Below are 15,447 nucleotides of genomic sequence, written 5' to 3'. Positions count from 1 at the left end.
GTTAGGGGCATAATATTTGGGGTTACAAATAGAAGATATAAATAATGAATATGTTACCAAAACAACCACATTCGATTCGAAATCGACATTGATTCGACAATCGAACTGCCTTTAAAAAAATCCTAATACGGGTCGCGTGTCTAGATAATTCTTTGTTCCCAACGAAAATGACACTCTACTGGGGCAGTAATGTAAGGTTGGATAAAGTTGAGGTAAATATTCTAACTAAAATCTAAATATTCCGTCCATACTTTGCTCGTGTTAACATCGATGCGTGACATGGAGGCAATTTTATTTACGGCATGTCTGTCTGCTGTCAAATTGCGCCTACTTTATTGTTTAGTTTTATTGTCCATAAAATGTTATTATTATGTATCATTATTGAGTTGAGAGGTCCTTAAGGTCGTCTGGTTCAATTCAATACATTACAGTAGCATGTAAATCAGCGGCATCTAACCTTTTCCCATGTTAACCTGCGACCTTTGGCTTTGGTTTATTGAATGACTGACCTACAGTAATAGTGATCTACACCTACACTGTGTGGGCAGTGGTCAAGTGTTTTGTATTGTTTTTACTGAAGAAACAGCTCAATAAAGCGATAGATCTTTTACCAATTTCGAAATAATATAAAGGTTGATACCAAGTTGACTTGCAGTTAATTACCACGCCGTATTTTTATTTTGACCACATTGCGCATCTAATCTATACACGAGACTTATCGGCGGCTATCGAGGGTAGTTTTTCATATTTTTGTATTGAAGTATTATAAGTTAGTTTGGTTACAATAAGTACTATGTTTTAACAGCACCTCTCTTGGCTGTTTTAACTTTTAGAGCGAAATAGACAATTGGACTGTTTTTACGGCTAACTTATTGTAATAATTATAATACCTCGATACAAACATAATATGATAAACTACCCTCGATAAGCGGCCGATAGCAGTCTTGTGTATAGAATAGATGCGAACAAATTGATACGACTTTTAACTGTATTTATGTTGACCTGTTTATATTGTATTTACGATGACTGCTTCATCACTCATAGTTTATAGTGTTTATACCGTGTGTACAGTGAACAGTGAACACATATAGTTAATCTGATTTCTTTGATAGTGTTGACTGTCAATTCTTGGTGAAAAGGCATTGTGTGACAAATACTTTATTTTTAAAATTTGTAATATTTTATATATTGTGTCATTTCATAATGTCAGACTGTAACAGATGAAACGGGTTCAATCATTTATTAAATAATGTGGAATATAATAATATATTGTACTACATAATATGTATTGTGTTTTATTTTAATTAGTAAATACTCTAATTGAGCCGGCATTTAGTTATTAGAAACGTTTGAATTTACAAAAGTTTAATAATTCCACTTTTTCACATTTATGTTTTTGAGTCTATATCTATTTCGAGTTTAACAGTATTATCATAACCATGGTTAATATATATTGATAATCTTGAATAGCAATCGGTTTTAGATAAATTTTGTATGCTATTATAAACTATCATTAAATACCGTGAAGTAAACGCTGAAGCTTTCGGAAATATTGTAGATTCTATAATGAATATTAAACTATTGTACAATAATTATGAAGACTCGTTTTTATTACTATTTTCGTTGTGTTTTTTAATTTGTATCGTTATTTCCTTTCCATAAGCAATATTGTACAAAATAGCGTAAATTACCGTGTTGAGCACATGGGCCTTAAGAGTGGAGGTTATTTATTAAAAGACGTATTTGACCGGAAATGCCATTCGTCTAAAAATTGTGCCTTCGTTATAGATCAAACGGACATAGAATTAAAATGTGAACTTTGGTTATTCGCGGATTCTACCCACGGCTTCACACGCGGACACTCTGTAACGTGGGCGTTTGTATACTGATCATAAATCAATTCGCATGCTTTATTGGTTTTAGTGATAATATGGATACAATATATTGATCAATTAATTTACCCTAATACGGTTCCGCCAAGTTTAGTTAATCTTTAGGTATATGAACCTACCTAATACGATGTCAGTTTGATTAGTGGCGTCCCTAGGTAAAGTGCCGCCCTTCAGCGAACTTAAAATACCGTACCCTTTCATTTTTAACAAACAAACCAAAAGTCTCAAAATTGACATCATCTTCTGATAATTAGAGCATTTCCATGAAACTTGCTCTCAAACAGTGGTGGTTTTATATACGTAGATTTCTGCGGCGTTGACGGCACTGTCTGATTTTCAGGCCCCCCTAGGATAAAAAGTAAATCAAAACCGTGAATTCTATATACCAACGTACCTAGTAGTAATAGCAAGATATCTCTTTTTTATCCAATTATTATTGAAGATGACAGTGATGATACATAATAATATTTTCTTTTTTTATGTACAAGTACGTATCTGTTTGAGTGGTTATGTCATAGGCCCTTTTGGTGTTATAGGTACCATCATAAATTATCCGGTGTTCGAATTTAGAACCAAGCTCATAGTATAATAATTACGAGATAAAAATAACTTTTTATATACAACGTTTTTAAATTTTCTGTTGAATCATATAAACTTAACTTGCTAGCTTAAACGATCAAAAAAAAAATGTACTTAATAGAAATAATACTGAAATGTCATTTTGAATTCCATAGTAACGCACATATATATTAATAATTTAGTTGCTAGGACCCCAGACCCCTAGCAACCAATAATAGTGAATTGGATTACGGATTTCTTCCGAAATAATTTTTCGTACAAAACAGAATTAACTGAAAATGAATTCAATTCTACTTAAAGATGACTAAAAGTATTAAAAAAAATGCATCTGCATCGTATTCTGATGCATTCTAAAAATTTCAAATATCTAGCTAGTCGGAAAGTTAGTTAAAAATCGATTGCAAGATTTATACTGGACAAATAAGAATACGAGCTAATAAAAACGTTGTAAAAAGTATTGAATGATAAGACTTGCATGTGGCGCCCTCACTCAGCAGACAACTTATACTGGTGAATCTATAGTTGCACAGATTTTGTTATACTTTGGGTAATATTATATGCCATCTCAATTTGTGAGAAATAGTCATCTTGATTGGGGTACAATTTGATGACTGGTTTGAATTGTTTCGAGGCCCCATTTTCAATCTTCTGACGAATCCATTGCGCCATTTGCGTCAAAGAAAATCGCCGGGTACACTTTACCAGTCCTCACGTATTATGTACTAAAATTTAGCAACTAAATAAACAGTATTGCGCGAAAATGTACATTATGTTTATAACATGATTCGCTCGCGAGCTTTTAGTGCGGCACCGCTGACTTTTACGAGGCTTTCATACTCGCGTGCCTCGCGTCCATTTTCCTCGTGGTTTTACTGAAAAGCAATTTCGAATGGGAATAAACTTTTCGTTCAGTTTATTTGTTTGTATATTTATATTTTATTATTCCCTTTCTCGCGTATATAAAATAATAATACGGGACAAAGTGATATTACTTATATGCCTTTCTTTTCAAATTAGACTTATACATCACGACAACGCGCCGGCATGATGAACTTTTATTCGTTTACATTTTTTTACGGCGACATTAAAATGGTTGAGTTAAACTGAATTATGGTTTTCCGTAATTTGTCGCATGTGCGAAGGTTTTTTTTTGTTCATCGTTGTCATTTTTCTGCGTGACTTTCTCGTATCATTTTTCCTCCGGCAGAGACAAACTTTTCGGGCTGATACCCTTTTTCCTCGACGTTTCGGGCTCGTTGTACAGACAATTATACTGAAGAAATAATTTAGTTATGTTGGATATAGATACGGATTCAAACTCAGTTTTATGGCTGGTGTGGGCTAAGTGTGTCGAAGCTGAGAGTAAGCCGGGTTGCACATCTAAACTCATCCGACTGCAACACGTCGAATATGTCGATGTGATTTTGTTAGTATTCACAAAACACAATATGTAATTTAATATACCTTTTTTACACACAGTTCGAAAGCTACATTTTAGTTCGAAATAAATAGACAAGCAACAAATTTCATCCAACATATGGCGCATGTATAATACCAAAATGTTGCACTTCGTCATTCATTTTGGCTAGTCACGCGACGTCACTGTTCAGGTATGGCATCGCCTATGCGCACGGAAGAAAGATGCAACATTGCGCCTAGTTTTGATTTATGACTACATATATCCCAATTGAGATGAATTTCAACGTGTGGCAGAATGGATGAAGTATGCAGGTTTCCTGTATTTGTTAGTAACTTCATTTTTTTTTTTACTGGTATCTTCATTTGTAGCATCAACAGGCCAGTAAATTTAATGTATGTTACTAGCAACGGTGAGAAATTGGATCATGTTAGGATTTTTAACTTTTATTGACTGGTAGGTAGGTACTGCTTTGAAAAGAACAGAGCTTGAAAAACACTGTCATTAGCAATTTATTAAATTGCTCTGTTTTGTACTGACTGTTTGATTGTTTGTTTGCAGAGGCGTCCCCCAATGACCGCGAGGAGCTGTTTGTCCAGAAACTGCGGCAGTGCTGCGTGCTATTTGACTTTGCCTCGGAGCCCCTCTCCGACCTCAAATGGAAAGAGGTGAAGCGGGTGGCGCTCATGGAGATGGTGGAGCATGTTACAACGCAGAAGGGCGTTGTTACGGATGCCATCTACCCAGAAGCACTAAATATGGTAAGGGAAATTTGCTGAATAGTTTTTTAATGAGAACCATCCAGTGTCTATTGATCAGAACGACTTGTGCGTGTTTTTAAACTAATATATTGATAATTGTAATTGAGCACCTCTCCGGTAAAGAAACATGATCCCAATATATTCGTTTTGAGATAGTATTAATTGAACACAGCAAAGCAGTGGCAAATCACAAATACGGTGAAACATGCTGCTTATCACCACTCTCAAGACGTCTAGTGCCACCTGTTCTCGAGATTAAATAATGATTTTTGATTGGTTTCTAAACAATTGTATGACATGTCATTTGAACTGATTTTCAGAAAACTAGCATTGTTGCGATTACACTCTTTCTGGGAAAGGGCTCAATTATGAACCTGTTTTTAATTAAGGAACATTGAAAAAATTATATGAAGTATGTGTCACAAAATGATATATTTTATTAAATTTATAATCTATTATGGAGGAAATCTACATTTGAATTAATCAGATTGTTCATATATTACTAATATAGTTATTTAAAAGCAATCAGTCGGTGCAATATTTTGCTTGAGATGATCATGGTTGTTTTATTTTTTTTGCTTCAGTGTGTACTTCAAGAAAAGAGAAAATAGATAGTACACATAGTGATGACCCGAAAAACAGAAATTACATATAATTTATTGTCACCCCAGTTCTTATTCATTGTAAATAGGATTTATTAGTTTTGAGTTAATCGAGTTAGAAGATTGAATCCAGATATATGCGATGTTGGCATATACGGAAAAGTAGAATTCATGGATTAATTCATGAATTCATACAAAAACTTAAGCTGGTTGATAAAGTATGCCAATTCAAAAAAGTCATATTTCCTTTACGATATGTTTGAAATGGGATAATGATATATGTTGATAGTTCTTTATGAACATGTATTATTTTCAGTTTGCAGTGAACTTATTCAGGACATTGCCTCCGTCGTCGAACCCAAACGGGGCGGAGTTTGACCCGGAAGAGGACGAGCCGACGCTTGAAGCGGCTTGGCCGCACCTGCAGCTCGTCTATGAACTCTTCCTGCGCCTGCTTGAGAGCCCCGACTTTCAATCAAATGTCGCCAAGAAATATATAGACCAGAAATTTGTTCTGCAGGTGAACAATTGTATTATTGTATTATTCATTATCATGTTTTTACAGAAATCGTTACTCTTTTTGCTACCTATCTATTTAAATGATGTTTTTAATTGTTAATATTAAGTGAGAGTAGATAGTTTGAGCAGACAAGATGATACAACAGGTGCCATACAAGTTTCCGTGCATCTTATATAGTATTTTTACCACCAATATTTTTAAATTGCCTTGTGATTCGCTTAATTAGAATCGGGATATTTCTGACCAACGGGTGCCCATCTTCACTTTAATCATTATTATTGCAATGAGCTGCTCAAAAAGCCTATTCCAGCAATCTTCTTTACTGATAAATTGACGTTAAATACGATGACGCGTACTTAAAAATTGTACACCCATTCTTTATTGTGCATAAAATGTAGCATAATATTTTAGATGCATCCAATAATTTTACATAATATAAGAGAAAAGGTAGTTTAAACTTGGATTCTCCTACAACTGTTTCACTAAAACCAAAAACACTGCTTTTACCTAGCAGGGCAGAATACTGGTGCAAAGACTATCATTTTGATAGGCACATTGAGTACCGAATCAATATTAACACAGTACTGAGCTATATTTCCAATTCCATATGTTGATTTTTGTATTTCCATTCAGCTGTTCTAATAAGTTGTCTTCTAATTTTCAGCTTTTAGAGTTATTTGACTCAGAGGACCCGAGAGAAAGAGATTTCCTGAAAACCACACTCCATAGGATATACGGAAAGTTTCTAGGACTTAGAGCATATATTCGTAAACAAATTAATAATGTATTTTACAGGTCAGTATCCGCCAGCTCACATTGTTTATTTACCTCTATATTTTCTCTCTCATCTCGTAATCGGCAGAATCTTTGAGACATCACTTTAATGCTTATTGTATTACATAATATCTCACTGCATCATTATTCCCCACGTCATGTTGACAATAACTTAACAAACAGTTCATAATATCACACTGAAAGAAAGTATTATTGAAAGTTATGCATCTCAACCTTTTTCTATGAACAAAATACATTAGTGATTCTTAATATTGTCATATAAAGCATTGTTATAATATGGTATAATACATTTTATTAGTTAACATACACTCTGCAAGTACTCTGTCACTTACCTAATTTATTATTATTACTCTCTGATTTCAGGTTTATATATGAAACAGAGCATCACAATGGAATAGCCGAACTTTTAGAAATATTAGGATCAATTATAAATGGGTTTGCACTGCCACTTAAAGAGGAACATAAAGTATTTTTATTAAAGGTAAACCTCATCTTTTTACTCAATTTATTTTTATATAGCCATGCTTATAATATACGAGGGTGGGTCAATAAGTCCTTAGAAAAGCCGACAGGTGGCGCGACTAGTACTGTAAGCGGTTTGTTTTCATGCAGCGGCACTACCAATTCAGTATGCTGCGAAGTTTCAATCAGATTGGTCGGGTTGTTGTGTGTTTCTCGTACATTTAAAAAAAAAATTTGCTTGTGGAAAATGGAAAAATGGAAAATGGAGAAAATTGAGTTTAGAGCTGTTATTAAACATTTTAATATAAAAGGGTTAACAGCAAAGGAAATAAAAAATGAGTTGGATTTAGTTCACGGCATATCTGCTCCTTCACTTGCAACTATTTATAACTGGTTAAATGAATTTAAACGTGGTCGTACATCAACAAAGGATGAACCACGCTCAGGACGTCCTGTAGAGGTGACTACACCAGAAATGATCAATAAAATCCACGATATGGTGTTAAGTGACCGAAGATTAAAGTTGAGTGAGATAATTGAGGTTACAGGGATCTCAAAAGGTAGCGTCATTTCTATTTTACATGACAAATTGGGCATGAAAAATATTTCTGCAAGATGGGTGCCGCGTTTGCTCACAGTCGACAATAAACGCAATAGGGTGGTGGCCTCTAAAACCCTGTTGTCGCTCATGCAACGCAATCCGGATAAATTTTTTCGTCGCTTTGTGACTGTAGATGAAACATGGATACACCACTATACTCCCGAGACGAAAGAATAGTCAAAGCAGTGGATTGCGAAGGCAAACCATGTCCAAAGAAGGCGAAAACCGTAAAATCAGCTGGTAAGGTTATGGCTACTGTATTTTGGGATGCACGTGAAATTATTTTCGTTGACTATTTGGAAAAAGGAAAAACAATAACAGGGGATTATTATGCATCTTTATTGGACCAGCTAAAAAACAAAATTGAAGAAAAACGGCCTCATTTAAACAGGAAAAAAATCCTCTTTCATCAGGACAATGCCCGTGTTCACACATGTTTACGATCAATGGCTAAAATTGAAGAATTGAAGTTCGAATTGGTCGACCACCCACCGTATTCGCCAGATTTAGCCCCCCCCAGTGACTTTTGCCTTTTCCCAAACTTAAAAAAATGGCTAAGTGGACAACGTTTTTTTTCAAATGAAGAAGTCATCGATCGGACAAATGCTTATTTTGAGGACCTTCCGAAAACTTATTTTTCTGACAGTTTAAAAAAAATTGAGAAACGTCTAACCAAGTGTATTGAGCTCCAAGGAGATTATGTTGAGAAATAAAAAAAAAATACAAAAATCAAAACTGTTTTAATGCTTTTTTCTAAGGAATTATTGACCCACCCTCGTACCTACAACAGAGTTTTTCAACGGTGTGCTGCCAAATATTCTTAAATTTTACCCACAAGAGCAAATATGAAATCTTAACACCCCATACCCCATGACAACAATCGGCAAATATACATCTAGCTACTCACAATGAAGTGATTGTTATTTAGCGGCAGCCGATATACATATCTATTAGTTTTGCCTGACGATATATCAGCAAACTGATTGCTCTCACGTTTCAAACGTCGTCAGTTATCGTTTTGTTCCCGCGCAACTAACGACTAGTATAAGTCGCACTCTGTTTTTAGGGAGCGTCATGTATAATTATTATGACGATGTTGTGGCACAGGCTTTCAAAAAGTTTGCAGCAATTTACAGCAAGCTAATATCTCGTGGAAGATTGACCGTAATATATTATATCAAAATAGGAATAAAGCACACTCTAGTGCAGCGATTTCCAAACTGGGAGGCGCGGAGGGTTGCAAAGGGAGGCGCGAAAAGTTTAACAGAATTAATGTAGCCACATGTTTGCAGTTTGCAAATGCATAGTTTATAAAACGGCCGCTAGTTATAAACTGTTTAAAAAAAAAACAGTCCTCTAAAAGGTTGTTTGCAAACCTGTCTGAAAATACGGAGACTAATTTTATAATACCTCACTTCAATACTATTATGAAACGCGCGCTGGCTATCTTGTGAAAAAATGAAATAAAAGGGTTAAATCATAATGTTGAAATTTAATGCAAATTTGTTTAGGACCGATAATTTTGTTGTTAAACTTGTCTATTTGGTTGAAATTTAAAAAAAAAAAAAATGAGTGAATAAATCAATGCAAAGACCACTAATGCATTCACTGATTTAAAAAGACAAAGTGAAGGCATTCATAAAAAAATTGGAGCTTTGGAAAAAATAAGTTCGCCATGTTTCCACTTTTAAATGATTTCTGCGCCAGATATATTGAAGCAAACAAAAATTTATTTACTGAGTTCTTGGTTGGTTTGCTAATGCACTTTTCACATTATTTCATTAATAGTAAAAAAAAGTTGCCTGCGGTGCTGCTTTGTTTCGGGGCTGTTAAATATTTTAAATATGTTTTTGTGCATTGCAATTTGACGTGATATCTATATGATGATTGATATACTTAAATGATAACTCCCGTGTATAATTTAGGAAACACTACATTAGAGCACCACACTGCCCTTAACCTCATCGATATGTAGGTGAGCCCGAGAAAGATCCTGGCCTGGGGGTCCGCTTCAGGATGTGGGGCCCATGATAAAATCCATTTGTCAATGAACGATGATGAATTTGGATTGACTACTATGGAAATTGATTGTGTTAATAAACAAGCACATTCATCGCATGAAAAACAAATTAATTTAAAAATGAATATAATATAAGTAGTAAAACCTTGTTTTTGATATTTTTTTTTTTAAATTTTTGTATTAGTACATTGTTGACTATTTAAGAAGGTGTCTATATTATTTAATGAAATAAAGGGGGGAGGCACCAAGATTAAATTTTTTTTAAAGGGAGGCGTAGTAACATAAAGTTTGGAAACCACTGCTCTAGTGCACGCTAACCAAGGTCTTGAGATACTCTGCACAATTTTGATATGTGCTCGATGTTAGTTACACCACGATTTACTTACGCTCATGTCAATCACGGTTTTTAAGAAGTTGCCCTCCTGGAATACTCAATATATCTTTAGTTTTTGTAGTGAATGTCGGAGGCAAAAGTAGGTTTGGCAAAGGGTGAGAGTCAAGTGCACCACTTTGGAAGGAAGGTTGTAACAAACTATTTTTTTATGGTACTCGAGTTATATTTTCTGATTGCTAATAAGATTAATATTGAAGATAAGAGTTTGTGTGTTTTCAAGACTTAATTATACAACTGTCAAGATTTGTATTTGCAATCTTTAGCCCACAAATTGGTGCATGCAAATATGCTTAACGAATTACATGGTTATGTAACCGAGGTAATTAATTAATGATGCTCATCCTATTATTTTCTTTAATCGCTGAATTATGCGTCTTTAGGTTTAAAACAACTGTCAACATTTCTGTTATGAAATTAAACAAATTAGCATCAAAGTGTTTCAATAATTTGTTGGAAATAAATAATGAATTATCAGTAAATTAGAGTCACCCAAAATTAGTTAGTTACGTTGGTCCTCCACTTTGTACAAAACAAACATGACAATTTACTTCTTTTCTCAGCTAGTTATTTTGCATTGCGTATGTGCTTGTAACAAACTTTGCACTAATTATTACAATCGTTTTTAGCAACACAATTTTAGATTCAATTAAACGGTTGATTTCATAAATTATTAATTATGCAACATTTGCTCTGTCATAAACATACCTACATTTTTTTAATATTAATAAGTACATGACCATTTTGACATAACTTGTTCTGGAACCAAAACATTCATAACAGCACATTGTAATGCAAATGTAGCTTGTGAAATGACAGACACTATCATTTCATACTGTACGTGAAGACACAGTTGAACTATAATTCTTACGAATATTTAGATGGACAATCACAAAAAATGCATATGTCATACATATATTAACACAATGCTTACGGGCCCTTTTAATTAATTTTGTAATTAACATATTAATTTGCATTTGAAAAGTAATTAGCAAAAACACAATTTTGTGCGGCCCGTAAGCTATGGGTTAAATGCTAAATGTAACAACTATAAACAACGCTGCCTTGTTTTAAATGCACATATATTAAAAATATAAATTTTTCTGTCAACTAAACCTACTAAAAACTTTCGAGAAATGTTTTTTTTAAAAGTACATAATGCTATCTGTGGGTATAGTCAGAGCTCGTTGGTTAATTTGTTGTTTTGTTATTTTCAGGTATTACTACCACTGCACAAAGTGAAGTCACTATCAGTATTTCACCCGCAGCTCGCTTATTGCGTCGTGCAATTCTTAGAAAAGGACGCGTCGCTCACCCAACCTGTTATTAGGTATTACGTCAACTGTTATTTAGGTTATTAGTTATACAAAGTCAGTAACCTCCATTTCTACATTTTTTGATACTTTTCTCGATTCCATAGTCATATTTTATATTCATCCAGCCTTGCCAATTTAGCGTTTTTCTTGCCAGATCTAGCATTTTTCGATCCCTCCAACAGCTTTAATTTATTTTCAGTTAATTTAGTTTATTTATTTTCATGCGCATCAAATTTCTGACTATCAGATACCTACTTAATGCAGGTAGGTCGGAACCCATTTTAGTAGCGTGAGAAATACACAATTTAACACGTTGAAACAATAGGAGCTTTCATGGCCTTATAGTGAAATGGTATCATATAATTTAATGTGTGCTTAGGTATGTGACATCAATTTGACAATTATCAGAATAACATGAAACGAAACTTAAACGCCGTTGACACAATATAAACATTCGTTGTCAATTTAAAAATATATTTCCATTAAAATGTGTGGTTTCTACATGTATTGACATTTTTTCGATTTTTGCACTTTTTTCGATACGCGAAAGGAACGAAAGGTATTGACTTCATTCTTTACTTGTAATTTCATTTCACATCACTTGTGCCTGACAGCCATAAATCAAAACTTCCGTGATCGGCCGGCCAGTGTTGCATGTCACAACCTCACACATCTACCTAGCGACATAGTGACAGCGTAATCTCCCGAAACGTCAAAATTTACTCCAGCTAGACATCAAACGCCACTTTACAAACACTACGCAAATATGTCATCAGTTGGCACTGCAGAAATTAAGTAGAAGGCGAAAATATTGGATTCATCCGTCAATTAGGCATATATCGATGCACAGTGCATACTGACGTCTAGATAAAATGGCCGACGAGAGCGCTTTGCTCAGGCTAGCTCGTATCGGCAGAGCCGATCTTGACAAGTAAGAAAATCGCATGCGTCAAAGTCGATTTGCAACAGCAAGATGTTTTTTTCAAACCAACAGTTGCATGCGACCAATCTGCGGAGATCCATTTGACAAAATGTGTTTTGACGATAGCGATGATGTCACATCAACGAATTCGCCATTAGACGCATGAGGCAAATTCTGGTGTGAGAGCCGGCTAACACTATTCATCAGCCATCATTTTTTTGTATTTCATGACAAACTAAATGATATTTTTTATTAATTTTAATGACATTAAGGATAATTTATTTTGTTATTCGCTTTTTGTGCTAAATGTGCTTGACAGTTTTTTGCGATTATCTCAAAATGACAGAGTATGAAGGCTACCGACTTTGAAATCAACAGCCTCATTTGGACTTTTTCCCAATTCGTATTTCTTATAAAAATATTTCATTCTGCCAACAATCTGTCAATTCAATCCAATATTGATGTCATGCACTAAAGAGGGGGGAATAATGTGATTATGAAAAATTTTAGAAAATGTAATCTCAAGAAATCAACAAAAATATAAACTCACTTTTTTCTGAGGATATAAATAATATTCCTTGACCCAAAATAAATCATTTTCAATGAATTTATTTTTAAATAAACTATTTTTTTTTTATTCAATGAATAATTCACAAGATTTCATAATGTAGGATTCTTAATATTGCACATAAATAATTTGAAAACACCTCGGATATAATAATATCCCCCCTCCCCGACCATGTCCGATCCTAATAAGATAATAATATGGGCCATCATAATGGAGGTTTGTATTAACAGATTTTTGTTTTTACGAGAAATGGATGTCAGCCACTTGATCAACCTATTAGGTCCATACTTGACTCACGTATTTGCCAGACCCAGGATTCGAACCTGGGACCCACGACATTATAGGCTAACGCTTAAGCCGTGCGGCCATTGTGGGTGTAATAATATACCTACTAGAAAAAAAATCTTATAGCTACAATATATCTGCGGTTTTTTCAATTATGTTCAACAACGAATATGTTTTTAACCCACTAAATGCCGGGATGTATTAGCAAGATGCCTGCTGCCGTATGAATTAATAAATAAAATTGTATAGTTTAAAAGGAATATCACAAAATAAAGTTATAGTCTACAGTAATGACGTATGTAGTTCTATGTATGATATGCATAGTGAAAACGAATATTATACCATTACCTCTACATTCTTCCACCGAGGAGTTTCTTTTTATGATAATAATAAATTAATCATGGTATTGATGTTCACTTGCAGGTGTTTATTAAAATTCTGGCCCAAGACACATTCGCCCAAAGAGGTGATGTTCCTTAACGAGATGGAGGAAGTATTGGACGTGATAGAGCCAGCGGAGTTCCAGAAAGTCATGGATCCCCTATTCAAGCAGCTTGCCAAATGCGTCTCCAGCCCACACTTTCAGGTAATGAAATATTTTGATTTCTTTGAAATTGTCATCAGCCTGGATCAATCCACTGCTGGATGAAAGTCTCTCTTCAATTCTTCTCGGTCATGTGCGTGTGCTGCAATGTATTTCCACAAAACTTAACTATTTTGTCCACTGGATGATTAGATTTGTCTAATGATAACTATGTATCCTACCCATTTCTATTTGAGGCTTTTAGCAAACTATTACATTGCATACTCTTGTTTTGTCCAGTTGGGTTATGCCCAGCGTGCACTTCTCCGTACGACGCTGTGCTGTTGTGAAATTATCGCGTTTCTGTGCCTTCTATTGTTTTTGTTTAATTCGACTGATTTTTTAACAGGTGGCGGAAAGAGCGTTATACTACTGGAACAATGAATACATAATGTCACTGATATCAGACAATGCGACGCACATCCTGCCCATCATGTTTCCGGCACTGTACCGTAACTCCAAGAGCCACTGGAACAAGACCATCCATGGCCTCATTTATAATGCTCTCAAACTCTTCATGGAGATGAACCAGAAACTCTTCGACGAGTGCACTCAGCAGTATAAGCAAGAGAAACAAAAGTAAGTCTGCTACCAGATTCATCGTTTTACCATATGACTTAGTTTGTGTAATTATTTGATTCCGGTAATTATAACAAACTGAAACCTCGAAATATGTACGTATATCACAGTTATTTTGCCTTTTTTTTTCGAACCTCTACCATTAAAGGATGTATTTCATCAGTGCCCCCTGTAAATAAAGTCTAAATTAATAAATTAATTTTTAATAATTATATTTAATTTGAATTTTCATATTTTATCAATAGGATTGAGTCTATTGTCCGTAATCCATATATCTATGCTGTATACATCAACATCTCATGTATTTTGATATAATATTCAACTAGAGCATATGATTTCTTATCTTTTTTTGATTCTCAAAATTCAACAATTATGGATAACACGTCAGACCAATGCGAATTATTTCCATCGTCCTTGTGACATTCGTATCGGTTTATGGACAAGATCAAACTTACACGACAGCCTTGCGTCGAGCGTGCAAATTTGGAAGTGAAAAATACCGTTGCGATCTAGATTGCTTTTATCATGAAGCGTCACTTGCCTATTTTGCCCAGATTCGGCTTTTAATTCGGAAAACCTCCTCCACCTGGTAACATAATTAAACGAGTGTGTTGTGTCATTTTCAGAGAGCGTGACCGCCTTCACCAGCGTGAAGAGTTGTGGGGGCGGGTGGAACAGCAAGCTAGACCTCCGCAGAGTAAGATGTCGGCCACGCCCGTCCTGAGCAGGCCGCCCGCGCCTGTCCCCAATGCCAACGCTATCAATGCCAATTCTGCCGCTGAATCCGATGCTCCCGATCACCTTAGCTATGAAATGTTAGAGGCCGAAGCCAGAGAGGTTAGTTGTTAATATGTATTTTGCGGGAAGCATATTTTACTTGTGAGAACTTTTTAAATCAGGTTTTTTAAGGCAAATGGAAATATAAGTTATTTCTATTAAAGAAATTATTATGCAACCGCATGAATCATTAAGTTGGTAAACTCCACAAATATTAAGATCGCTCAGTTGTCATTCTGATTAAGTTGTTTGAGTAAGAACTCAAGCAATGCTGGCCATTTTTTTATTTCCATGTGATTGGTTTTTTCAAGTATCATATAGTGAGTGATATGGGCTGCTAAATATACTAAATTTGCTGTGATAGATGACCTTCAAGC

General features: G+C 34.8%; 2 protein-coding genes across 8 annotated transcripts in view; one reads left to right on the top strand and one right to left on the bottom strand.

Moving 5' to 3' along the window:
- The window catches only part of mRpS5 (mitochondrial ribosomal protein S5), a 344,261-nt gene that overhangs the window by 113,719 nt on the left and 215,095 nt on the right, over positions 1-15,447 (bottom strand). The window lies entirely within an intron of this gene.
- Positions 1-15,447, top strand: part of LOC147071303 (serine/threonine-protein phosphatase 2A 56 kDa regulatory subunit gamma isoform-like) — a 138,776-nt gene that overhangs the window by 119,636 nt on the left and 3,693 nt on the right. For all 7 annotated transcript variants that reach the window (XM_085947902.1, XM_085947898.1, XM_085947897.1 and 4 more), the window contains exons 4-11: positions 4,450-4,649; positions 5,568-5,771; positions 6,436-6,566; positions 6,930-7,047; positions 11,258-11,370; positions 13,555-13,717; positions 14,064-14,293; positions 14,920-15,130. In XM_085947902.1, the coding sequence (XP_085804028.1) occupies positions 4,450-4,649; positions 5,568-5,771; positions 6,436-6,566; positions 6,930-7,047; positions 11,258-11,370; positions 13,555-13,717; positions 14,064-14,293; positions 14,920-15,130 (1,370 nt within the window). The remainder of the gene's footprint in view (positions 1-4,449; positions 4,650-5,567; positions 5,772-6,435; positions 6,567-6,929; positions 7,048-11,257; positions 11,371-13,554; positions 13,718-14,063; positions 14,294-14,919; positions 15,131-15,447) is intronic.

The sequence above is a fragment of the Rhyacophila brunnea genome, unplaced genomic scaffold (assembly GCF_057557595.1).
Source record: "Rhyacophila brunnea isolate RB1 unplaced genomic scaffold, BYU_Rbru_1.0 scaffold_20, whole genome shotgun sequence".
Classification (NCBI taxonomy): Eukaryota; Metazoa; Arthropoda; class Insecta; order Trichoptera; family Rhyacophilidae; genus Rhyacophila; species Rhyacophila brunnea.
Note: the sequence above shows the minus strand (reverse complement) of the source record. Positions and strands in the feature narration are given on the sequence as shown.